Raw genomic sequence first — 26262 nt, 5'->3', positions numbered from 1 at the left:
TACTCACCTTTTCCTTCTTGAGCCTGTGTGAGATTTCTTTCTTTCTTTCTTTCTTTTTTTTTTTTTTTTTTTATTCCATCAGAATGAGCTCAACTTTCCAGGGCCTTTTTAATGGCTGGGAAAGTTGCTACAATCCTGCTTGTTTTTTTTTTTTGTTTTTTTTTTTTTTTCTTATAAACCACAAGGCCCAAACTCTTGGGTACATACCCATGAGGCATTAACCATAAAGCAAAGAGACAATTAAATCTTAGTTCCATCTCCAAAACTGTACACTCCCCACCCAGCTAAATTCACACATAATAAAATACTTCGGAATCGCCTTTCATTTCCCGATATAAACCTAGGGTTGCCAGGGAAGGAGATGGAGACTTGAAGGGGAGAGGGCAGGCTGCAGCCTGCTTCAGAGTGGGGGCCCTTTCCACCCGCAGACTCACCACAGAAAAACGAGACTGGGTAGGCAGGCTGCTTTTATGATGGGAGAAATGACTGTTTTTATAGCACACTAAATAAAACCTGCTTTTGGAGCTAGAAGTTTATTGCCAGAGTGAGGAGGGCTGTTGTTTTTGTTTTCTGTTCCCTACCTTCTTCCTCCCACCCTCCCATTCAACTGAGATGGCAGAGGAGGGTGGAGAGGTTTCAGGAGTCCTTCGAAAGTCTAGAGAAATGATATGATTTTTAGATTAGACTGAAACTTATCCTAATTTATCCTTGCATCCATGCTGATTTTACAGGGAGTACATTCAGCCTGCTTAGCTTTCCCAAATCGTTAGAAGGGTTCTCAACTACGCAGTAACAATGGCAATATCCAGCATTTATATAGTGCTTTATGGTTTCCAAAATGTTTTCCCATCCATTAAATCTTCAGGGCAACCAGGAGAGGCAGGCAGGCCCGGGGTGATCATTTCTGTAGTATGGAAAGAAAGATTAGCACCCAGAGAGGTTAAGTGACCTACCCAAGGTCATGCCATGAGTTAGTTAAGGGCCTAAAAAGCATATTCATTAAATAAAAAGCCAATAAAATTAAGGTCTGCATGTAGGCAGTGGGAATTTTGGGGAGCATTACAACATGGACGAGGCTAAGACACCAGAAGGACACAGGTGGCTACTGACCTGCAGTGCAGTGGGTTTTGGTCCTCAGAAGCATTATGCCTCCATGCAGAACCAGCAAAGCCTGGGAGATAAAGGCCTCTTGCACCCCAAGCTTCCATGAGGCCACAGAAGAAGGCTCTTCCCCGGGTGACTGTTGCCTGATGGTTAGGGCCTCATCCCCGATGATGTGCCAGGGCATGGTGTTTCCTGGACAGGGATGCAGTGTTCCTATTGGATGACAAAGTGGTCTCTTGGGCTTTTCTGGCTCCCTGGTCCTCTGCCTCTTCCTGAAGGTAGGGAATTCCTGAAAGCCAGCCCTAGGAGCCTGGCTGGAGCCTGGTTAAGCCAGAGGGCTAAGCAAAGAAGCCCCCAGGCCACCCCCTGCTGGAACAGTCCTTGGAAGAACAGGTGTCTGAGAAGGAGCCTGTTCAAGGAGCAAGTAGAGTGTTCTAGGTCCTGTAACTGGAAGTTGGCAAAGAGTTGCTAGAAAGCTAACATTAATTCTGAAGCAGTCTAGCAATTTCACACAGCAGAAGCTTCTATTGGTTCAAGAAGTCAGAGCTAGAAGGAAAGATCCAATAGGAGAAAGCATGTGAGCCTGGGGGTACCTACTACTGTGTCCTTCACCTTGGCTCCTAGTAGGAGGAGGTGCTGAATGGGAAAGTAGGGGGAGCAGCTTGAGGTGGGAGTCTGGATGCTGTGGACCAGGTTTTGACCTGATTAATGGTGTGAATGTAAGCAATCCACGTCTTCTAAGGCTCAGTCTCTTCATCTGTAAAGGAAGAGGATCTCCAACATGCTTCACAACTCTGAGATTTAACATCTTTATGAGAGCACAGTGCCTCACCTGTACTGTGACCAATACATGTTCACTGACTGAAGGATTCTAAGATGAGTGGCCTCAGAGGCATCAGAGGCTAGCACAATGGAGTTTCTTTCTTTCTTTTTTTAAAAAATACCTTTATTTTATTTGTTTATTTTTATATGGTGCTGAGGATTGAACCCAGGGCCTTACACATGCTAGGCAAGTGCTCTACCACTGAACTACAACCCCAGCCCCAATGTAGTTTTTTTGGGTCACATCCAACTATTCTGTCACCGTTCTGTAACACCCTCTGCCCACAGACAGGTATCAATTTTCATCATTGAAAATATGTAGCACATTTTATCCCATGACTGCTCAGCCTATCCGCATCCCCTACCCCCTGCACGCACACACACACACACACACCCGTCCGAAAGCACCACTACAAGAACTCTGGATGGTGTCTAGATTTCCATATTTTTGTTGTTGTTGTTGTTGTTGCAGCAAAAGTCTAAAATCTCTATTAAGCTAAATCAAGGGAGTTAAAGACAAGGGGAGAATGCATGTCCATTTCACAAGCTCTGGACAAACTGGTGGACATCATTAGGTTCTCTGCACTGCAGGAAGGCCCTAGGCACAGCAAGGAAGGATGAGGCCAGGCCATTGGGCCCAGAAGAACAGCACAGACCAGTGAGACTGCCTGTCAAAATGCGGCAGTCATCAGCCATGTCACTAGTTTCTTTAAAACTTGTTAGTGTCACCCTGGTCATCAGAGACCCTCCCCAGGCCTGGCAATGATTCATCAGGAATTTGAACTGGAACTGGCATTGAAAGGGCTGTGGGGCCACATGGGTGAGCACTGCAGGGTTCCCTTTGTCATTACTAGAGAACTGCATTTAGGGTGGGTGAGGATACCAATCCCTAATCATTTTAAAATGTGTCCTCCTATTTTTTTCATCTTTGTTTGTCTAATTCTTGACACCGCCCAATCAGGTCAGCTCTGTCACTTCCCTCCTTTTTGAAGTAGAAAAGAAAAGAAGTCCCATGGCCTATAGGCAGTGAGTAGCACAGTTGGGATTTGAACTTTAGTCCCTGTGATTCCTGAGTTTGAATAAACTCCCAGGATCCTCCACTGCATAGTGGGTGCTGGGTAGGCTGCACAGGTGCTGCTTTCAGGGCTTTACATGGATAATTTGAATCACCCATTGGCTTTATGAGGTAAATATATTAGTATCTCTGTTTTACAGAAAAGGGACTGCAGCACAGAGAGGTTAATCCACTTGCTATGGTTACATAGGCAGTAAAATTTGGAATCGGCTAAGATTTGAACCCAGTCGCAGGCTGCCTCAGTAATCTGGGTCTCTAACTGCTAAACACATCTACCCCATTGCCTCTCAGAAGAAAGATAGTAGACAATCCACAAGAGACAGATGCCCTGGGATAGGAAGCCTCCTAGAGAAGCTTGGAGCATCATCCATGCAAAGCCCTTAAAGATTCCAAGAGCAGGAACACTCATTGACAGCAGGGCCATGGGGCAACTGCAGAATGGGGAGGGGGCATGAACTTGATCCTGCGGCACCTCAAGGAGGGGCAGGAAGGAGTCCAAGCCTCTGCCCCCACCAATGAGTCAGCTTCTCCCCCTGGCTCTGCCAGTGGCTTCTGCAAGGCTGTCGTCTTCTAGATGAGACGCAAGCTAAATGAATATTGCTCCAAATGCTCACGGTTTCCAGTGTTCACAGGAAGCTTTAAAAGCTGGAATCGTAGGTGAATTCAGCATCTTCTTGACATTTTAGACTCAATTTATAATCAAATGTTATTTTAGCTCTAATAGCAAAAAGCATCAGTTCTATCTTAAAAGGCATGGATAAATGGGAATAAGGAAAATATGAGTTAAAGAGGAAAAAAGTACTTTTCTCATCTCCAATCTTTTTTTTTTTTTTCCTTTTAACACACAAAGGTGACTTATAATCTTTGGGCTTTCCCTTTAAGCTCCTCATGTTCTTGCCTGCCTTGCTGGCCTCAACCCTAGTCTTCCTGCAGCCCCACCAGAACAAGCCGCCCTGCGTTTCAGTGCCAACAAGACCTGACCAAAGTAGGAGCTCTAGAACTACCTGTCAAAACACAGGAGTCCAGGGCCCAGGCCCAGAACCATGACCCTGGCTTGCCAAGCCGACACCTTTTGCACTGTATTTCAGAGGCCACCACTGGGACTTAACAGAGGCAAGTTTGGGAAATGTCTTTAATTTTTCATCTGGGTGAATGGCCTCCTCCTCATGTTCACTCAGTTTCCTCGGGAGACAGGCTTCCCAATCCCAGGCCATGCTGCCTCTGCCTCTGAGAGCGCTGCCGGAGTTCTCTTGTGGACATGACATTCAGACCTGAAGGCTCCACCCCCCTACCTTTGCCATCTAACACTTTGCTACCAATTCCCCAAGAAGAGGCCAGAACATGTCTTTCCTCCTTATGTGACAGTAGTGGAGTGAAGAACAAAGCTGCAGGAAGAATAGCTAGCACAGTTTTAAACCCGAAATGTCACTCGGTACCTCCTCTCTATTAGGCTCTGCCTGCAGGCTCTGCTCAGTGCCTTTACTGCGGGATGTGTCTGAGGCCAGGACTGTGCCCTGATTTCTGCTCAGTTCTCCAGGGAGTGCAGCCTGGGGCTCCAGGACCCAGCTGGAAATAAAGGACACCTAGGCAGTGAGGACAAAGTCTGCTGTCAGAAAGGACAAAGTGGAGTGGGCAGTGGCCGTACTTTTGCTAGAATTCTGGGGCAGCAGATCCACAGCACCTGCATAGCGCAATAGGGAGGCCTCTGCCCCTTCTGGAGGGACACAGTGACACATGGCAACTGCATTTTATGAGCCACTCCAGCCCACCTCATGGCTGCCCCAAAAGTGACGCAGCTCTGCATTCAGTTTTCCCTTTCTCTAAACTTGATGAAGTCTGCTTCCAGCTCTTCGGCTATGAAGCTGTTGTTTTGTTTTTTAGGTCAGTTTTTAGGTCCAGTTTTTATTTTTTTCCCAAACAATACCACTTGTCTAGACCTATGGAGTGATTCCTAGAAACAGCCTTGGGAGGGAGTGCAGGGAGCTCCCTTTGAGGGGTACATCTGCTCTTAGGTGCTGCAACCTGATCCTGTGCTTGCCAGAACTTTCTAAGGGCAGAGTACTAGCTGGAGACGGAATAGCATGATCTAATTGATGAAGCAACATACTTCATGCAGAAGAGAGTTCTCTGTGGCTACAAGTTGACAGGTGGCCTGCAGAGAAACTATGGAGGAGGGTCTTGAGTTCAAGAGACTACAGCCCAGAGGACTCAAAATTGGGTGACTGCAAGAGACCACCTTTCAAGTCAAAATGAGGTTCCCTTTGGTTCATCTCTCTATCCTTTTCTCATGTCTGCTGGAATTTTTTCCCCATAAAAGAAGTTTATTGAAAGATACAAGAATGTAATAGCTATGTGTATGTAATGCCTACTGTGGGCTGGGCACCATCAAACTCTTGACACTCACCAACTTCTAGTCTTCTCAGAAACCTTGTTAAGAACGGCACCATTGTCAGATTCTAGATGAGGAAACTCAGACCCAAGAGGCCAAGTGGCCTGTCCAGTTCGTGCTGGAGCTGGGAGTCAGACCAGGCACAGAACCCAAGCCTCCACATTCCTGTCTCTGCATTATGTCATAGGTCTCAGGAACAGTGGCTCTAGTCACACTGTCAGTGGTGGTTGTTGGGCTGCATCAGACTCTCAGCCCCGACCCACACTTCCAAAATCAGAATCCATATTTTAACAGGGTCTCCAGTTGAACTTTGTGCAATTTAAGTTGGAGAAGTGCTGGGTTCCAGTTCTCACTCTGCTCTTGGGTGTGATTCTCTCACCTGTGTTCCAAGACTCTTCTCTTCCTCTTTCCAGGTGGGCAGAGAGAAGAGCGACGTAAGGAGGGAGAACAGGACAGTGAACAGACTGTCCAGTGATCTCCTTTGTTACTAGCGCATGCACATATTCCTGTCAACCCAGATATTATGATCAGTCCTAAGAAAAATCCTGATTTGTGCTGACAGGGAAAGTGACCAGGACTAGTTGGAAGGGGGCAGTGGGTGGTTGGGGGAGCGAGGCAACAGACACTGGTCAGGACCATACCAGCTCCTGAGTGTCCTGGTTCCTTCTTGATGCTGTTCCCCCACTGTCCTGCCCCTGCCCCTGTGGGCTTCGAAGCTCTGTGGAGGATAACAAAGGGTAGCTCCCCCGCCAGGCGCGTCCTGATATGTCCCTGAATGTGACAGTCCCTCCAGCCACTGCCGATGTTATTAATTTTTAAAACAAACTTCCTGATTGAGGTTCTGGCTGCCTCTAAATTGTCTCTACAAGGAGACTGTGTACTAATTAACCCATAGAAACAATCAATGATGTACCTTTTTCAAGTTTCAGGGTGATTAGAATATGAAAATGAAGAGCACAATGGTGCAGATGTTTTAAAATCACAGCAGACAGCAATTAGTGACACGGGAACCAGCTGCTTATCTCTCCAGATAAAGCCTCTTAATAGGGAATTACACTGGAGGAGTCATTACCCAGATGGATCACACATGATTTACGGAGGAGGCGGGGCAGCGGGAACTCTGATTTGTGAGCCAGGTTCCTGTGGAGCTTCCTGGCTTACCTCAGAGGAAGGTGAACTGGTGGCTGGGGTGGAGCAGGCTTCACCTTGCTACCTGTTGGCCCAGATCAGGTGCCGCCTGGGATGAGGAAAGGAGAGAAGAATGGTGGAAGCCACAGTACCTGTCTCCTAGGTTCAGGCTGTCTTGTTTGGGGATCAACTCAGTCCACTGTCCCTGTGCCCTGGGAAGAATGGAAGCAGAGGGAAGAGGAATTAGTGAGTTGTTGGCCCCAGTAAGGGGTCCTTCCCTGGAAAGAAAAAAGTCCCTGCTTCCTCCTAAGTGGCAATTCATAGTAATATTTTTTTTGACATATTTTCTCATCTTTGATAAAATTTACATATGTTGAGTATATGGATGTTAAGGATACAATTCTAAGAGTTTTGACAAATATACGCAGCTGTGTAACTCACATTCTTGTCAAGACCAGAGTATGTCCAACACCCCAACCTTTCCAGCCCCTTCCCTATCCCCATCTCCCTCCACCCCACCCTGAAGGCAACCACTGTTCCGATTTCTGTATATTTCTATATAACATATTTGCCTTTTCTAGACTTTGTATAAAGAAGCTGTACAGTATATACTCTTTGGGGATCTGACATCTTTTGTTCAGCATAATTCGTGTGTGTGTGTGTGTGTGTGTGTGTGTGTGTGTGTGTATGTTGGAACGTGTTGTACTTGGTTCTTTTTGTTGATTAGTCTGTCTAGTCTGTTGATTGATACCTGAGCTCTTTTCAGGTGCTAACAGCTCTCAATAATGTGCTATGAAATGGTTGCAGAAGTCTCTGTGTGGATACACATTTCCACCTCTCTTCACTGAATGCACAGGAGTGGGACTGCCAGGTCATATGCTGTATCTGACTCTAGAAGACAGAGCCTATGACATTCCCCAAAGTCAGTTTTACCACTGTGTGTGTATCTCTTCCTTCAGCACTGCAGGATACATCACTCACCCCACATCCTCCTTGATTCAGTCTGTTTTCAGTTAGCCATCCCAGTGTGCAATTATAGCTCAGTGTGGTTTTAATTGACATTTCTCTGATGATAAATAACATTGAAGACATTAATATGTATCCACATTGGTCATTTCTCCTCACTTTGTGGTCCAGCATATGTTTGCAAGAGTATTTTGCAGTTGTTTGGTAAGGTGAAGTTAGCTGATGATCCTTAGATCTTCTATGTATGTTTTTTTTTCCCCTGATTTTTTTTATCAATTTGTTCTAGCAATTCCTGTAGGGAAATGTTAACATATCATTAATTGTTGGATATCTGTTTCTTCCTTTAATTCTTTTCATGTATCTGAAATTCTGTTACAAGGTGTAAACAAATTTAGGATTATTGTCTCTTCTTGATGAATTGGCTCTTGCTGTGAAATGTCCCTAGTTCACTCTGGCACAGCTTCTTGTTCTGAAGCCTCTTTTGCCTTCTATCACTCACTCTAGCAGTCTTCTGTTTACTGTTCATGTAGCATGTGTTGTTGCCCAATCATGGTGATGCTCAGTGCAATAATATATCTTGCTTCATTCTTTTTAAAAAATATTTTTTTAGTCATCAAAGGACCTTTATTTTTACTTATTTATTTATATGTGTTGCTGAAACTCAAACCCAGTGCCTCACACAGGCTAGGCAAGTGCTCTGCCCACTAAGCTCCATCCTAGCCCTGCTCCATCCTTTTTACAATTATCTAGGTCTTTACATTTCAAGTGTATTCTTATAAGCAGCATGCAGTTGGGTTTTACTTATTAATACAGTTGACAGTGTGCTTTTAAAAAATGATCCATACACTGAAAGTTGATTTAATTACTGATATTGTTGTTTTATATACCACACAGTTTATTTTTCTGCCTATTCCATCTGTCTTCATCTTTTTTCTCCTTTTTGCCCTTTTATGGATTAATTACCTTTTTAATTAACATTCTATGTGTGTCCTCCTAATAGCATTTTAGGCAGAACGTCTACTTTTTACTATTTTATACTCCGCTATAGAAGCTCAAGTGTATATTGGTACCCTCTTGTTCATTGTCTTGCTGTTACTATACATTTTATTTCCACAAATGTCATAAACGCTCAGATACATTGTTATTCTGCTTTAAGCAACCAGTTGCCTTCTAAAAAGATCTTAAAGAGAAAATTAAAATATGGCACATATACTCATGTATTTACCATTTCTATCACTTTTTATTCATGCATGTAAATAAGTAACATCTTAGTTCCCATCTGTTATCATTTCCCTTTAGCCTGAAGAACTTCCTTTTACATTTCTTATAATTCAGGTCTTCCATAATTTTCATCAGTTTGTTTACAGAATGCCTATATGTGGATTTGTGTTTGTTCTCCTTGGGATTGTTGAACTTCTTAACTATGTGAATGTGCATGCATTCTTCCTTCTCTCTTCCACATCTGGGATTCTAATGACATGTATATTAGGCCTCCCAATATCATTCCCTATCTCACAGAAGTGCTGCTTATGTTTCCTCCTCTGTCTTTCTGTGTAGATAGTGTCACTTTCTTCCCTTCGTGTTCACTGTTGCAATGTGATGAACACTGTTATACTACTCTGGGGAGGTTTATTTGTTTATTTGCTTGTTTTCATTTTAGGTACTGTATTTTTCAGATTTAGAATTTCCATTTGGTTATTTTAGTGTACTTGCCATCTCTATGCTGAAACTTTCCATACATTTATATTTTCCTTTAAATACTTAGAGATTTTCATAATGGTTGTTTGAGAGTCTAGGTCTCTTTCTGTTCTCCTAGTTGTGGTTTGCATTTGTCTGCCTTTTGGCTTATCTAATTAAAAAAAAAAGTGTGTCCTGAATATTGTGTGGATGCTACATTGTACAGAGTCTGGATTTGGTTGTTTTCCTTTAAAGAGTTTAGACTTTTATCCTGATAACTTACTAGCAGATCAGCATTATCCTATTGAGATTTTTTTTTTCTTTTGGAATTTGTTATGGAGGGACTATAATAATCCTACTCACAAGAAATACCATTCCTGAAATTTCAATGAGAACTCTGAGATAGTCTCCCTATTTGCTGGTCAGAAATCCAACATTGCCCCATACTTGGTAACCTATGGACTTCTTCAAATCTAGCCCTAGTAGCTGATCTCTGTCATGCTTTTGCACTCTTTCTTGCAAGTACAGATTAAACTTGTCCAGAGACTTAAGGCAACTCCTCTGAAGGTTTCTAGGGTTCCTTTCCACACAGCTCCATCCTCAGGAACTCTTCCCCCAAAATTTCAGTCCTATCATTAGCCTAAAATTCTAATCCCTGTTTCATCTCCCCAGTGAAAGTACAGCCCTGGACTCCACTTTTCCTGTCCCCTGGCTTAGAAAGTCCTCCTGAGAAGAAAACTAGGGATATTATGGAACTTCGTGAGTTTCCTTTCTCTAGAATTACAGCCAAAATTCTCTATTACCCACTGCCTGAAAAGAATTGTTTCATATACTTTGTTCAGTTTTCTATTTGTCGTCATGGGAAGGTTATGTCCAATACTTATCATTTCATCATGGCTGAAATCAAGTCACTGATGATTTTTAATCATGAAAAATTACCAAGTACTCAAAGAGGCATAGGCATAGGCCTCTGCTTTGGTATTTGCGATGAAAGCAGTGTTGCAGTATCATTCACAGCCCCTAAATAGCAAGTAGCAATGGATCCTATGGACATCACATCCAGGGGACTTCCCAGGGTAATCCATGTAAAGGATATGAGGACAAGTTCAGTTTATAAATGTAATAGGAAACTTCATGTCCACAGAGAGCTGGGTGGCTCCTTTGTGTCCCATAGAATTAGAGGATTATAAAGCCTTCAGATAGAGAACTTAATTATTCTTCTATACCTACCACTAAAAAATGAAGGAATGAACTGGCCAGAGGAGAGATGCTTTGGGGCAAATTCAGTGGAAGCTGGCCTCCTACTCATAAGGCTGAACAGTAATTAAATCTTTTTTTTTTTTCTTTTTTCTTAAAGTGGCAGAACTGTCTCTTTTTCTTTTCTTAGTGAAATCCTTTGCCCTCTACATCTGGGGGCTTGGGGATTTATTGGAAGCTCTAAAGCATCTCTTTTGTCCTGTCCATTGGCTACAGTTTAGAAATCTGCAAAATCCAAGGACCTTGTAAAACACATTTGAAAACCCCTGGACTGGAACACCTCCCGATAGCATTGGAGTTTCTATCATTCCTTACCAAGATCCTATCTTTGATACAATACAGTGGCTTTCAACAATGGATGCTCATTGAGATGAGCAGCTCCCACTAGAGCTTTGAAAATAGTACTACCATCCCCACTCCACCTCCAGAATGTTGGTTGAATTGTTCTGGGTAGCTCCCTATTATGTTGCTTTTTTTTGGAAAGCTTCCTGTGTGATTGTAGCATAAGCCACAGTTGGGAACTTTGAAGCTGATCAGACACTGCGTAGGTATATTCCTTGTCTCCCACAATTAACTCTCGCTGAGGCTTAAGCCCTTGCTTCTGGCTGAAGAAATGGAAAGCTAATACTCCCTAGATCTCTGGAGGTTGATCTGGATGAGATGGAGACATAGAAATCCCAGGGTGGGAGGTCATGATCACTTGCATGTCTGATCCTTTCTGGGAGGATCATATTTTCATTCAACCATATCACTGGCTCTTCTGTCCTCTACTTTGCAGTATCCATAAGACACCTACAAAGGGGATCATGTTAGAGTTTCCTACTATGTAAATTACAAAAAAGTTCATGGAGCAAAAGAGGAATATTTAATGTTGCCAAATTGCATATCCTAACAGGGCTATTATAGTGGTTTGCTCTGTATATGCTGTGAAGGTCATCGCAACCACAGAAGAGCCCCACCCCATAGAAATTATGGTGCTAAAACAGTAGATCAATGGTGTTTAAACTTGGTTGGACATCAGAATTCTCTGGGGAGCATGGTAAAACATACATTCTTTATTCCCACACAGAGAGATTGAGAATTAGTGGGTCAGCAGTGGGGGCCAGGAATTTGCCTTCTTAACCAACTTCTTAAGTGATTCTGACATGATGAACCAAGACCACATCTGTAGAAGCACCAAGTGCCAAATTAAGAGATAACACTTCCTTCATTGCCTCACACCCTGCTCGTGTAAACTAAAATAGCTCACAGACAGTAAGTTTAAATTATCAGCATCAGCAAAAAGGATCATGGACACAGCAAGTGCAAAAGAGTAGATCCCCTATAAAGTCATGCCTGATTTTTTTTTGGTGCATTATCAAAATAAAATGCATCTTTAAATTTTATTTGTCATATTTAAATCACCATCTTCACTCCTTGTGACAAACTTTATTTTAGGTAAACCTGAGATAAGACTGGGTTACTCATTTTCTTTCCAGTTTTAGGGATTTTTCCCCCTAAGTTTTGCTCAGTTATCTAGTGCTTATTTTAAAAGTTAGATGAAAAATAAAGTGCTTTTTAAAAAGCAGCTCAACTTGTACAAAATTTAAATGTGTGGGGTTTATATAAAAGATATGGGGTAGGGAATGTATTTTACAAAGAATTCTTTTCATTACAAAAGATCTGGATTTCTTGAAGATATCTTCTAAGATCAAATCTGTTTGAAGCTTTACTTACAAACATTTGACCTAGATTTAGTGTGCCTGGCAAAGACTTTCTTATAAGCAAGCCACACCTTCAAAGTACCTGAGTTCCACATGCAACCAACACCTGGGGGTACAGAGGAGGGGTATGCAGCGAGCATACATACTGAGCTTTTTTGGAATTAAAGGTTTGTCACAGCTGGGCATGGTGGTGCACACCTATAATCCCAGCAGCTCGGGAGGCTGAGGCAGGAGGATCTTGAGTCCAAAGACAGACTCAGCAAAAGCGAGGCACTAAGTAACTCAGTGAGACCCTGTCTGTCAATAAAGTACAAAACAGGGCTGGGCATATGGCTCAGTGGCCAATCAATGTGGCCCTGATTTTAATCCCCAGTAACCCCCCTGACAAAAAAAAAAAATGTTAGTCCCCAAACTTTTGTGGGCAATGGAATATCATTGATTGTTCCCTCTTTTGTTACTTTAGGAAAGAGCCCTGCTGAGGGCTGAGGGTCATACAAAGGCCTTAAAAGATTCAGGTCTTATAAAACAAACAAAAAGATGATCTGTGCTGTGTGGGTTCATAAAGACCCAAGCCAAAGTCCTCAACAAGCACCCCCATCCCCAGGGCCCTGGGGAGTGATAGGAGTGAGAACCAATGTCCCCTTTCCAGCAACTCAACTCATTTTGTCATCTCTGTCGAGATGGAGTAAGTGCTCAGTTGCCTGGGAAGGACATATTGGAACTGACAGCCTCACTATTGTGTATATAATATGTCATGGCTGACAGGTGAAGAATTAGGACTTCATGAAATGCAATGGATACAGCCGTCCACCAGAGCTGGGGGAAGCCTTGTTCCTGGCCTCTTGGAAAGCGCCCCTTCTTGGTCCCCCTCTGCCCCTTCTCTGCAACCCCTCTGAGCCAGAGTTTAAAGAGCCATTTCCCCCCATTACTCCTGATCCTTTGTTGTGCTTTCCTTTTGTCCCTCCTGCCCTTTGATTGCTGAGCTCTCCCAGCAGGGCAAATTGCAGCTGAAATGGGAGGAACTATGGGATCCAGCAGTGGTCCAGGGCTGCACTGGGGACCAGCAAGCTTAACCACATTACTCTCAGCTGGCCTGCCCTGGGTGTAAGTGAGCTGGCCCTACCTTTCAACTGCCTGGGTGAAATCCACCCTCCTGGCAGTCACATGACCTTCCCCCAAAGCAGGCTTAATTGGAAAGTGAAACAATTGACAGGAGATGGGGGAAGTAACCATGAAAATGGCTTTGAAGGGGAGTTCCTTACAGAAGCCTTTAGTCCTTAAGCATTTGGAAAGGATTTTGTTGTTCCACACCTAATGCATTCTAGGGCTCCAATTTCATTGATCTATAAAATGAAAGATCAGTGATGTATTGTGTGTTGTGTGCAACTATGTATTTTGCCATTGGAATTGACAACTCATCTATTCTTTTATTTATTTATTAATTCAACAAGCATTCGTAGAAAACTCTCTGAGTAGTTGGTTTTATAATAGTTCCTGGGAATCAAAAAGATAAATAAGACAGTCTCCCCGACAGTACTGGGAGAAGGAGACAGATAAGTACACAAATAAAGGCCATGTGGAATTATAAGGACTGTGGTGGATGTCTTCATAGGAGGACAAAAGAAATTAGGTTGGAGGCGGTAACTGTATTCTCAGACAATATGTTGCAATATGTAGGTCACTAATTTCACTGTTAATAAGTGAAATATTTATAGTGAGATGTATATTCCCTCATTCATTCAATAAATGTTTTTTAATTAATTTATTTATTTTAATTAGTATATGACAGCAGATTGCATTTTTATTCTACACAATTTCAGCATAGCTTTTCATTTCTCTGGATGTGCACGATGTAGCATCACACCATATGTGCAGTCATACATGTACCTAGGATAATAATGTCCATCACATTCTACCATCTTTCGTGCCCCCATCTCTCTTCCCCTTCCCCCTCACCCTTACCAATCAAAGTTTCTCTATTTTTCCATGCCCCTCTCATTATGGATTAGCAGCCACTTATTTGAGAGAACATTCAGACTTTGTTTTTTTGGGATTGGCTTACTTCATTCCAGCTCCATCCATTTACCTACAAATGCCATAATTTTATTCTCTTTTAATGCTGAGTAATATTCCATTGTGAATACATACCAAAGTTCTTTTTTTTATCCATTCATCTATTGAAGTGCATCTTTCAGTTTAGCTATTGTGAATTGAGCATTGTTGAACATTGTAACATAACATAATTGAACATTGTGTGGCTATGTTACTATAGTATGTTGAATTTAAGTTCTTTGGTTATAGACCGAGGAATAGGATAGCTGGGTCAAGTTTTCTAAGAAATCTCCACATTGCTTTCCAGAGTGGTTGCAGCAATTTGCAGTCCTACCAGCAATGTATGAGTGTGTCTTTTCCCCCACATCCTCGCCAACACTTATTTGTTTGTACTCTTGATAGCTGCTATTCTGACTAGCATGAGATGAAATCTTAGAGTAGTTTTGATTTGCATTTCTCTAATTACTAGAGATGTTGAACATTTTTCCCATATATTTGTTGATCCATTGTATATCTTCTTCTGAGAAGTGTCTGTTCAGCTCCTTAGCCCATTTATTATTATTATTATTTTTTTTTTGGTGTTCAGCTTTTTGAGTTCTTTATATAACTTGGAGATTAGTTCTCTATTTGATGTGCATGAGGTCAAAATTTGCTCCCAAAATGTAGGCTCTCTCTTCACCTTGTTTATTGTTTCTCTTGCTGAAAAGAAGCTTTTTAGTTTGAATGCATCCCATTTATTAATTCTTGATTTTATTTCTTGTTCTTTAGGGGTCTTGTTAAGGAAGTCAGGGCCTAATCTGCCGTGATGAAGATTTGGGTCTACTTTTTCCTCTATTAGGCACATGGTCTCTGGTCTAATTCTTAGGTCCTTGATCCACTTTGAGTTGAGTTTTGTGCAGTGAGAGATAGGGGTTTAGTTTCATTTTGCTGCGTATGGATTTCTAGTTCTCCCAGCACCATTTGTTGAAGAGGCTACCTTTTCTTCATTGTATGTTTTAGGATCCTTTGTCTAATATGAGATAACTGTACTTATATGGGTTTGTCTCTGTGTCTTCTATTCTATACCACTGTCTATATGTATATTTTGGTGCCAATACCATGCTGGTTTTGTTACTATAGCTTTGTAGAATAGATTAAGGTCTGGTATTGTTATGCCTCCTGCTTCACTCTTCTTGCTAAGGATTGCTTTGGATTATTCTGGGTCTCTTATTTTTCCAAACAAATTTCATGATTGATTTTTCTATTTCTATAAGGAATGACATTGGGATTTTAATTGGAATTGCATTAAATGTGTATAGTGCTTTGGGGGTAGTATAATCATTTTGACAATATTAAGTTTGCCTATCCAAGAGCATGGGAGATCTTTCCATCTTCTGAGGTCTTCTTCAATTTCTTTTTATAGTGTTTTGTAGTTTTCATTGCAGAGATCTTTCACCTATTTTGTGAAATTGATTCCCAAGTATTTTTTTTTGAGGCTATAGTGAACGGAGTAGTTTTTCTAATTTCTCTTTCAGAGGATTCATCACTGATGTGTAAAAATGCATTTGATATATGGGTATTGATTTTATATCCTGATACTTTGCTGAATTCATTTATTAATTCTAGAAGTTTTCTGGTGGAGTTTTTTGGATCCTCTGAGTATAGCATCATGTCATCAGCAAACAATGATAGTTTGAGTTCTTCTTTTCCTATCCATATCCCTTTAATTTCTTTCATCTGTCTAATTACTCTGGCTAGAGTTTCAAGGATTGTGTTGAATAGAAGTGGTGAAAGAGGGCATCCTTGACTTGTTCTAGTTTTTAGAGGGAATGCTTCCAATTTTTTGTCATTTAGAATGATGTTGGCCTTAGGTTAGCATAGATAGCATTTACAATGTTGAAGTTCCTACTATCCCTAGTTTTCTTAGAGTTTTGACCATGAAAGGGTGCTGTATTTTGTCAAATCTTTATCTGAATCACTTGATATATTATTCTTATCTTTAAGTCTATTGATGGGATGAATTATATTTCTTGATTTTCATATGTTGAACCAACCTTGCATCCCTGGAATGTCCCAAGACCTCGGGGACAATGTACCAACAATGTGTTTGGTGCCTCGGTGACAGTGTTACAAGCTGGAAAAGGAGGCAGGGATTTAATTCAGTTGGCACACAATGATACATAAAATTAACAATATAATGAGCACAACAAAGACAAAATACTTGGCTTCAGGAAAACTTTAACAAGGAATTTCTGTAAGAAAAAGGGCTTCCCTGGGATTGAGCTGAGACCAGAGCGTGAAGAGAATATGAAACAGGAACTCCGTGAGGTGCCATCAACCAGGAGATGGACCAACAGGAAAAAAGCAGTGGGGGTCAGGGACCGAGATTCCATTCCTCACTTCATCATGAAGCCCGTCTGTGGTCCTCAGCATCTAGAGCTAGAGAAGTGGAGGGGCCAGAGCTGGGGGAAAGGACGTACCACAAGTGCTGTTTTGCCCCGTTGCAAAACATTACACTGCTTTTGTTTCACTGTAATTTTTAATCCTCCCCATTCCAACCCTCAGAAATGCCTCAGTATGAGGGATACCTACCTCATCATCCTAAGGAGCAGGAAATGCCATCTGGAAGCCCTCCTCCAGGGCTGTGGGGCTGTGAGTGAGCACACAGTGCCAGCTAAAGCCCATTGCACGAAGGGTAAATTAGCAAAGCCTGATTCATAAAAAATAAGTAAGTAGCATTTGATATTTTATGCCGTAAATAGGGTCTCTATATTTTTTCCAGAAATTGGAATAGCAGCCTAGGCTCACAGCAGTGATACCTAGTAAAAACTCTCAAGTGGCAGGATTAATCCTCTATATTTTAATGATGGTGGTGTTTCAACTGTAAATTGCAAGGTGAAGGAAGAAATAAACAAAATTCTCTTTCTTAATTCTCTTCTGGGCATTTATAGACTTAACTTGGGGAGACTATCTCATACTTTCAAAATATAGTGCAGTGACATAAATATAAACAGGGCATCACAAAATTAGGGTACAAAAAAAGACCTTTGGGAACCTAAGAGATAGTATGAAGGAAATTCTAGTTGCTTTAGGACATTGAATTTTACCCTTACTTCTTTCTTCTGTGTTTTGGTCCTTAATTGAAACTAGGAGACGTGTTCTCTAACAAATCCTAAGTTCTGTAACATCATTGGCACATACAGATAGAATGATTGATAGCTAGATAAGCAGGCAGATACCTAAATAAACAGACACCCTGATAGATATTATAGGTTTAAATTTTCTAAATATAAACACCAATCATCATACATTTCTCAGTGGACATACTATCCAAACTTTTCTTCAATTTACTTATATTTTCTATTCTGTAACAAGTCTTAGTCTAATACATCCAGTAAGCTTACTACTCCATGGACATATCAGGCTCAGATAACCTAAAGAACACTTCTTTGTAGCAGTAGCATGCCTGGGAAACTAAGAGCCTGTCTATACTAAAAGTAGCTTTAAAATCTCGAAACGCTGCGTTCACTTTCCATTCCCTTTGTGATTTTATACATCCTGATCATTCTGTGCCTGGAGTCTCAAGGCCTGCCATTCCGATCTGAGGAGTCAGTCCCAGGGGGAATGCTGGAGACATTCAGTCAGCTTTGGTGTAGGGAAAACACAGCTGCCAACATTCAAAGGAGTGATCTGGAGTGACAATGATTATTTTCCTGGTACATCTGTCCAGGAAACTCAAGGTAACTTATGAGACTTTCCAAGAGTTTCTGCAAAGAGCAACAAATGCCTAATGGCTGCCTGTGGATCCCTCAGCACGTAAACTCCCAATCGCAGCAAAAAGTGCAGAGTCCAGGAAGATTTGAAGGCTCAGGACAGTTCTTTCATATTTCTTTTCTTCTTCCATTTATTCTCCAAACCTTGACCCTTACTTAGTTCCTTGTGCTGTTTTTACTTCTTGGAGTGGTATCTTATGAGCTCCTTCTTATTTGGTTGAGTACAGAGAGGTTGAACTCTAAGGTAAAGTACCAGAAATGAACCAGAGAGAGGGAAGCTAGGAAAGCCAGGCATGAGAGGGGAAGCAGGAGCTGGACTAAGAGGCAGCCGGTGTTGTTTGTCAAAAGAACCTGGGAAGAGAGGAAAGTTCAGACTCTTGCCCTGGCTCTGCCACTGTGGGAAGGACTCTCAGTTCTTCAAGATTCAGCTTCTTCATTGTAAAGTACTGTGACCAGAGCAGAGACTACAGTTCCCTCCCTCCTCTCTCTAACTTGTTTTTATTCTCAGATTGCATTTCCCCTTTTATTTAGAGGGAAAAGGTAGCCAACAAAGTATTCTTATTAATATTCGAAAATAGTGCAATATATCTTTACCACCACAGTTGAGAAAACCTCTGTAAAACATTCTGGAATTAAAGGTGGCTGCTAATGTAGTCATTTGTTTCCAACTTTCAAATAATTAAGCCTTTTGACATTATTATTATTTTGGGGGGGGTACCAGGAGTTGAATCCAGGGGTGCTTGGCCACTAAGCCACATGTCCACCCCTATTTATATTTTGAAACAGGGTCTCTCTAATTGCTTAGGGCCTTGATAAGTTTCTGAGACTGACCTTGAACTTGCAATTTTTCTGCCTCAGCCTACCAAGTCATGGGATTATAGGCAGGCGCTGCCACCCCTGGCCTGATATTAACTTTTAAGTAGACCTAACATGCTCATCTTTGTTTCTCTCTCTTTTTGTCTCTCCAATTTTCCCACTCTCAGGCTTACGAGAGGCCCCAGAAGCACTCAAGTCTCCATTATGACCCAGGCCTCCCGCAGGACTTCACCGGTGACACCTTAAAACCAAAGCACCAGCAAAAAAGCAGCAGCCAGAACCACATGGACTGGTCCACCAACTCTGACAGCGGACCCGCCACTCAGAATTGCTTCATCAGTCCAGACTCTGGCAGAGAAACTGCAAGCACCAGCAAGATCTCAGCTCTTGAACCCGTGGCTACCTTTGCAAAGGCCCAGGGTAAGAAAGGCAGCGCCGGGAGCACGTGGAGTCAGTTGTCCAACAACAGCAAAGATCTGCTCTTGGGAGGTGTGGTTCCATCTCCAAGCAGCCACAGCTCGCCCACTCCTCCTAGCAGCTCTGCTGAGTGCACTGGGCTCCAGTCCTTGGGGGATCAAGATGGAGGAGGTACAAAGGAGCCCCCAGAACCACCTACAATAGGCAGCAAGAAAAAGTCCAGTAAAAAAGATGTGATAAGTCAAACCATACCAAACCCAGACCTGGATTGGGTCAAGAGTGCCCAGAAAGTATTTGAGAACACAGAAGGGAAAAGGGAGGGCTACTCTGCAGAGAATGGCCAAGAGGCATCACCAGCCAGGCAGAACGTGGGCTCCATCAGTAATCCTGAAAATGACTCCAGTCATGTCCGGATTACTATCCCCATCAAGGCACCCTCTCTAGATCCAACGAGCCATAAGAGGAAAAAGAGACAGTCCATTAAAGCAGTGGTAGAAAAGATCATCCCCGAGAAAACACTGGCTTCTGGAATTGCTATGAGTAGTGAAGTGGTTAACAGGATACTTTCCAACTCAGAGGGAAATAAGAAAGACTCCCGTGTCCCAAAGTTGAGCAAACTGATAGAGAATGAGTCCCCCTCAGTTGGCCTCGAAACTGGTGGAAATACAGAGAAAATTGTCCCAGGAGGTATGTCTAAGCAGCGGAAACCACCCATGATCATGGCGCCCCCAATGTGCACCGATCACTCTCCATCAAGAAAGTTGCCAGATATCCAGCATCCAAAATTTGCTGCAAAACGGAGGTGGACCTGCAGCAAGCCAAAACCCACCAGCATGCTGCGAGAGGCAGTCATGGCCACCTCTGATAAACTGATGGTAGAACCCCCCTCTGCTTATCCCATCACCCCGTCCAGCCCTCTGTACACCAACACGGACAGTCTGACTGTGATCACTCCGGTCAAAAAGAAGCGGGGTCGACCAAAGAAGCAGCCTTTGCTCACAGTGGAGACGATTCACGAGGGCACTTCCACCAGCCCCGTCAGTCCCATCAGCAGAGAGTTTCCTGGCACCAAGAAAAGAAAGAGACGACGCAACTTAGCTAAATTGGCCCAGCTCGTCCCGGGAGAGGACAAACCCATGAGTGAGATGAAGTTTCACAAAAAGGTTGGAAAGCTCGGTGTGTTGGATAAGAAGACCATCAAGACTATCAACAAGATGAAGACGCTCAAGAGGAAGAACATCTTGAACCAGATCTTGTCCTGTTCCAGCAGCATGGCTCTGAAGGCCAAAGCTCCCCCGGAGACCAGCCCTGGGGCAGCAGCGATCGAAAGCAAACTGGGCAAGCAGATTAATGTCAGCAAAAGGGGAACCATCTACATCGGCAAGAAGAGGGGCAGAAAGCCGAGGACGGAGCTGCCGCCCCCCTCTGATGAACCCAAAACAGCCATCAAACACCCCAGGCCTGTTTCTAGCCAGCCGGACGTTCCAGCCGTGCCTTCCAACTTTCAGTCCCTCGTGGCATCTTCACCAGCAGCTATGCACCCACTTTCAACCCAGTTAGGTGGGTCCAATGGCAACCTGAGCCCCGCCAGCACTGAAACCAGTTTTTCAGAGTTGAAAACTATGCCAAATCTCCAACCCATCAGTGCTCTTCCAACCAAAACCCCAAAGGGAATCCACAGTGGAACCTGGAAGCTGTCCCCACCCAGGCTGATGGCCAACTCCCCTTCGCACCTCTGTGAGATTGGCTCACTGAAGGAGATAACGCTGTCCCCCGTGAGCGAGTCCCACAGCGAGGAGACGATCCCAAGTGACAGCGGCATCGGGACAGACAACAACAGCACGTCTGACCAAGCCGAGAAGAGTTCAGAATCCCGACGGAGGTACTCTTTTGATTTCTGCTCCCTGGATAACCCGGAGGCCATCCCGTCCGACACCAGCACAAAGAACCGGCATGGCCACCGGCAGAAGCATCTCATCGTGGACACCTTCCTGGCCCACGAGAGCCTCAAGAAGCCAAAGCACAAGAGGAAACGGAAAAGCCTGCAAAACCGTGACGATCTCCAGTTTCTGGCTGAGCTGGAAGAGCTCATCACCAAATTCCAAGTGTTCAGGATCTCCCACCGGAGTTACACCTTTTACCACGAGAATCCATACCCCAGCATTTTTCGGATTAATTTTGATCACTATTACCCGGTGCCATATATCCAATATGACCCGTTGCTCTATCTTCGTAGGACTTCAGACTTGAAGTCAAAGAAGAAGCGTGGTAGGCCTGCAAAAACCAATGACACCATGACAAAGGTGCCTTTTTTACAAGGGTTCAGCTACCCTATTCCCAGTGGAAGTTACTATGCACCCTATGGATTGCCTTACACATCAATGCCTATGATGAACCTTGGTTACTACGGTCAGTACCCAGCTCCGCTGTACCTATCGCACACGCTGGGAGCAGCCTCCCCGTTCATAAGGCCAACAGTGCCACCACCTCAGTTCCACACAAGCTCCCACGTAAAGATGTCTGGGGCAGCTAAGCATAAAGCAAAGCATGGAGTACACCTGCAGGGACCTGTTGGCATGGGCCTCGGTGACATCCAGCCATCCCTGAACCCTCCCAAGGTGGGCGGCGCCACTCTGTCCAGCGGTCGGCTCCACAAGAGGAAACACAAACACAAGCATAAGCACAAGGAAGACCGGCTCCTGGGGACCCACGACAACCTGAGCGGTCTCTTCACAGGCAAAGCCACAGGCTTCTCCAGCCACCTCCTGAGTGAGCGGCTGAGCAGCGCAGACAAAGAGCTCCCGCTGGTGAGTGAGAAGAGCAAGCATAAGGACAAACAGAAGCATCAGCACAGCGAAGCCGGCCACAAAGCCTCCAAGAACAGCTTTGAGGTGGACACCCTGTCTAACCTGTCACTTTCTGATGCCCAGCATTGGACGCAGGCCAAGGACAAAAGCGACTTGAGCATTGAGTCTGTGGACTCGTGCTCTAAAAGGTACTCTGGCAGCAGCGGGGATGGCAGCAGCACAAGATCAGAGAGCCTGGACGTGTTCAGTGACATGACCCCTTCGAATGACAAGTGGGACAGTGACATGAGTGGGAGTAAAAGGAGGAGCTTTGAAGGCTTTGGGACGTACAGGGAAAAGGACATCCAGGCCTTCAAGATGAACCGCAAGGAGAGAAGTTCCTACGACTCCTCCATGTCTCCAGGTAAGGCCAAATTTCTCTTCACCCTGGTACTCCCTAGATGATAATTGCTGGGCTTGGGACTTTGGACACCATCTTTGGCATGTTGGGTTCACTAGTTTGCAAAGAGGTGGGAACTAAATGACAATGACTGTCCGCAGGAAGTTGAGCTTGTGCATTTCAAGCACTGTTTACTTGGTTTTCACTGTCTTTCCTCTGTCCTGGAGCCATTGCCTGGGGAACTGTGGACCCTGAGGCCACCCTCACTAGCTGCCTGAGCTACAGGCGTACCTATTGCATTTATGCTTTTCATTAAAGGTGCTGTTTTTAGCTTCTTAGGTCCTGATCTGATGGCTAGTTTTGGAGGCTAATTATATAAAGCCTCCAAAACTCATTAGATATACCAACAAGATCCGAAGAATACCAAGGCTGGATGGGAATGAACATCTTAGTTTTGTGGCATGCTATCTCTAGAAGTCACACATCCAAGGTGTGACATTACCTGAAAAGTCAATGGAAGTTGCCTGAAGTCTAACTTATCAGGGAGTTTCAGCCTCAGGCCATATTGTCCTTTCTTGATCCATGGGCATTCACAAAACTGCCCTCAGCAGACCCCCAGAATGATGCTTGGCTACATTCAGACACTTGCCATTTTCCTGCACTAAGGGAAAGGGGTCTGGCTGAAAGGTGCTTTCTGCCTTGACTACCTCCCAACACAACCTTACCACTGAATTGGGATTTCGTTCATTGACCTCAAACTGGAGTTTCATTTCTGCTAGAAAGATTCCACTCTTGTCAGTTGCAGGCAGGGTTTCTTTGCTAACTTCTCCACTGACACAGTTCCTTCCCTGCCAGAGAGCTTCATACTTTGGCAAAAGTATTTCAGCATCCCTGTCCATATATCACATACATGATAAGACTCTTATAGAATAACAGAGAGATATTTACTAGGAATACAGCAGAAATTTCTTTCTTATGGGTTGCAGAAGCTAAAAGAATATTTTATGTTTCTTTTGCCCCAAATAGTATAAAACCATCTGGCTAAAGCCTGGTTTTAAAGAACTAATCATCCGTGATTAAGGTTTAGATATAGTGTCTCACCTCTGTGTATGATGTATACCCCTCACTCATTCTATCTCTTCCCTGGGGAGTCCATAATTACTGAAGGTGAGAGCAGTCTATTTATGAGGAATGAAAGATATTTTCTAGGCCAGCAGATTTCAGGAAGAAATATGATTATGAGTTAGAAACCACTTAAATATTGCCCCAAATTGCTGCTAGCTTGTGAGTTGCTGTGATGGTAGATGTTCTCCTTGGTTAATGAAGAGACCAATTAGCAGTCATGCCTTCTGCATTGGCTGAAGGTGATAAATGGCCCACCCTTTGTGCATGCCCAAAGGTGGATCTGGTTCTGCCATTTCTCATCCACAGACATTGCTGAAATGGTTTGGTTTTGTGCAGAACCCAGATTAAGCCCACCTGAGCAGGGGCCACTAGGTTAAGCTTGCACATGAGAGATTCTGTTGATCCCTTTCAGTATGATGATTCACAGGATGTAAGCTAATCAGGGACAGAGAATATTCTTATATTTGTATATTCTGGGAATTATTTAGCTAGAAAATAATGGTGATCGGTCATTGCTAAGAATCTACAGGCAAGAATTTCAATTTTATAGACCCACGAAGCAAACCTCAGAGGACAAACCCAGCTGTTTTTGCACATTAAGTTTCTCAGCAGTCTTTCTAGAGTTTTCCCATGACCAGACAATTTTGCTGGATGCTGGTTGACTTCAAAAGTTCTCCAGCTGGGTTCATCTCATCACATCACTGAGAGTATCTCCAAGGGAACCCGCACTCTAATTGTACTGCTTCCCTTGTGTTGGCTCCTGACTTATTCAGAATTCTCCCTACCTCCTCTCCTGTTGTCTCATTTGATCTTCGGCCAGCCATAAGACGGAAAGAAATAGGTACCAAGACAATGTCATGAAAGAAAGCTGGATTCTAAAAAATGGATAGTAAGCCCAGTTCTATTATGAACACCCTGTGTGGCCTCAGGCATGGTATTCCATTTCCTCAGGGTACTCTCTTCCCATGTGTATGTAACTCAAGGGATACAAATAGACCTCTGTATAGTGCATTTTAGTCCTTGAAGCCTTTCCACATACTTATCTTCCTCACAATTTTCCTATGCTCCTTACAAATACAGGTTCAGTGTCCCATATCCACAATGCTTAGGACCAGAAGTGTTTTCTATTTGGGGTTTTGTTTTGTTTTGTTTTGTTTTTTGGAGATGTTAGTCAGTAAATATTGAGATATCCTGAGGGTGAGGCTCAAATATAAACATGAAAATCATTTCTGTTTTCTATCCCTTTATACACATAGCCTAATGGTAATTTCATATGGTATTTATAATAATTTTGCACAGAACACAAAGTTTATTTGTGTTATGGAATTTTCATGTATTTTGGAAAATCACTTCAGAGTTTTGGATTTTGGAGCATTTCACAGTCTAGATGTTCAGATTATGGATGCTCTACTTGTACTTTTATTACATTCTTGCATATCAAGACTTAGGTCCAAATAGATAAAATCGCCTTCCCAGGTTCATAAAGCTGTATGTATTGATTCTAAGCAAGTCCAGGGCTTTACCCTGTGCCTTGAAGTTCAACCATATGTCACCTAGTTGGTTAAGAACAAGTCTACAACACAGGTCCTGGTACCCAGCCTAGTGCTCCTCTGTATCACCACTGCAGAATCCCATTCATCTTCTGATAATGTGCCTTAACCAAAGGGGCTGGCACCAACATCATAGGATACTTGCAAAATGGAGGAAGTAAGGGCACGAGGCATGCTTTTATTCATTCCTCAGCCAAGGAAGAAAGAATCCTTATGTCCTAACCCTTTCTAAATACCAGCCTAGAAACATCTCCAGACTGAGCTCAACCTCTCTGCTGAAATCTAGTTCTCTGAGTTATCTATACCAGGTCTTTGAGCTGATCTTTGTGTTAGATCCTTCACTTTTCTGCAACATCTTAATGAATCACAATTGTTGATTGCTTCCATGTCTGTATAACTTATGTCTGATGGCCCTGCTCATCTTGTCGACCATCTTACTGGGACAGACCAGATTCCCCACCATTCCTCTCCCTTCTAAGCCTTGTCCTCTTCATTCCTATACCCCAAATGTCCCCTCTGTTTCTGACATCCCAAAGCATCAGGGAAAATGTCTTTAGCAGAACTTGGACCCCAATGTCAGTTTGTCACAACTTTCTGGAGCACGTTCACCTTCTTTTGTGATATGCTCCCAAGAGGGAAGCAGTATGAAAAGAGGAAAGCAGAGAAGAGACCAAGGCTACTGGAGGCATGATGGGCTTTTCAGAGACGATCTGAGTAGAGGTGGTGGATCCGCTAAGGGTCACAATTGGAAATCAACAGTGGCCACTTTTTTCTTCTCCCTTCTGAATTCATTTCCCCAGCATCTGAAGGTCCTATTGCATGTGAGCTCTTCTCCTCTAAAATAGATACGGCACAAATATCGATGTCATCCCTTAGCCTCTTGATGGGCATGTTTAGGAGCTGAGTAGAGAGAGAGCTCTGAGTGCTCCCCGAGATCAGAGCTGATGAAAGGCACCATACAGATGTGTGTCATTACCATTCTAGGGAGAGGAATTAGAGACCCCATTTAGCAGTGGCAGCAGTTGCACACTCCATTTCCTCTTCCCTGCTTGGAAAATCCTTCATTCTCTGTCCCCTGACCCAGCAGATGACTGCATTGTCTTTGTTACAACACACCTAGAGCTTACAAGTTGTACAGACTCCTGACCATTTTCTCCATATTTTGCTCCTTCTGCTTCTTTGTTTTAGAAGACAGGGGCTCTTTAACCCATTTTCTAAATGCATACTATCTGCTAAATCTCCA

At 43.3% G+C, this 26262-nt stretch overlaps 1 protein-coding gene across 3 annotated transcripts in view; it reads left to right on the top strand.

The window, feature by feature from the left end:
- Positions 1-26262, top strand: part of Setbp1 (SET binding protein 1) — a 355108-nt gene that overhangs the window by 229649 nt on the left and 99197 nt on the right. For all 3 annotated transcript variants that reach the window (XM_026398605.2, XM_026398606.2, XM_077792168.1), the window contains exon 4: positions 18909-22368. In XM_026398605.2, coding sequence (XP_026254390.1) covers positions 18909-22368 — 3460 coding nt within the window. The remainder of the gene's footprint in view (positions 1-18908; positions 22369-26262) is intronic.

This window comes from Urocitellus parryii, chromosome 13 (assembly GCF_045843805.1).
Source record: "Urocitellus parryii isolate mUroPar1 chromosome 13, mUroPar1.hap1, whole genome shotgun sequence".
Lineage (NCBI taxonomy): Eukaryota > Metazoa > Chordata > Mammalia > Rodentia > Sciuridae > Urocitellus > Urocitellus parryii.
Note: the sequence above shows the minus strand (reverse complement) of the source record. Positions and strands in the feature narration are given on the sequence as shown.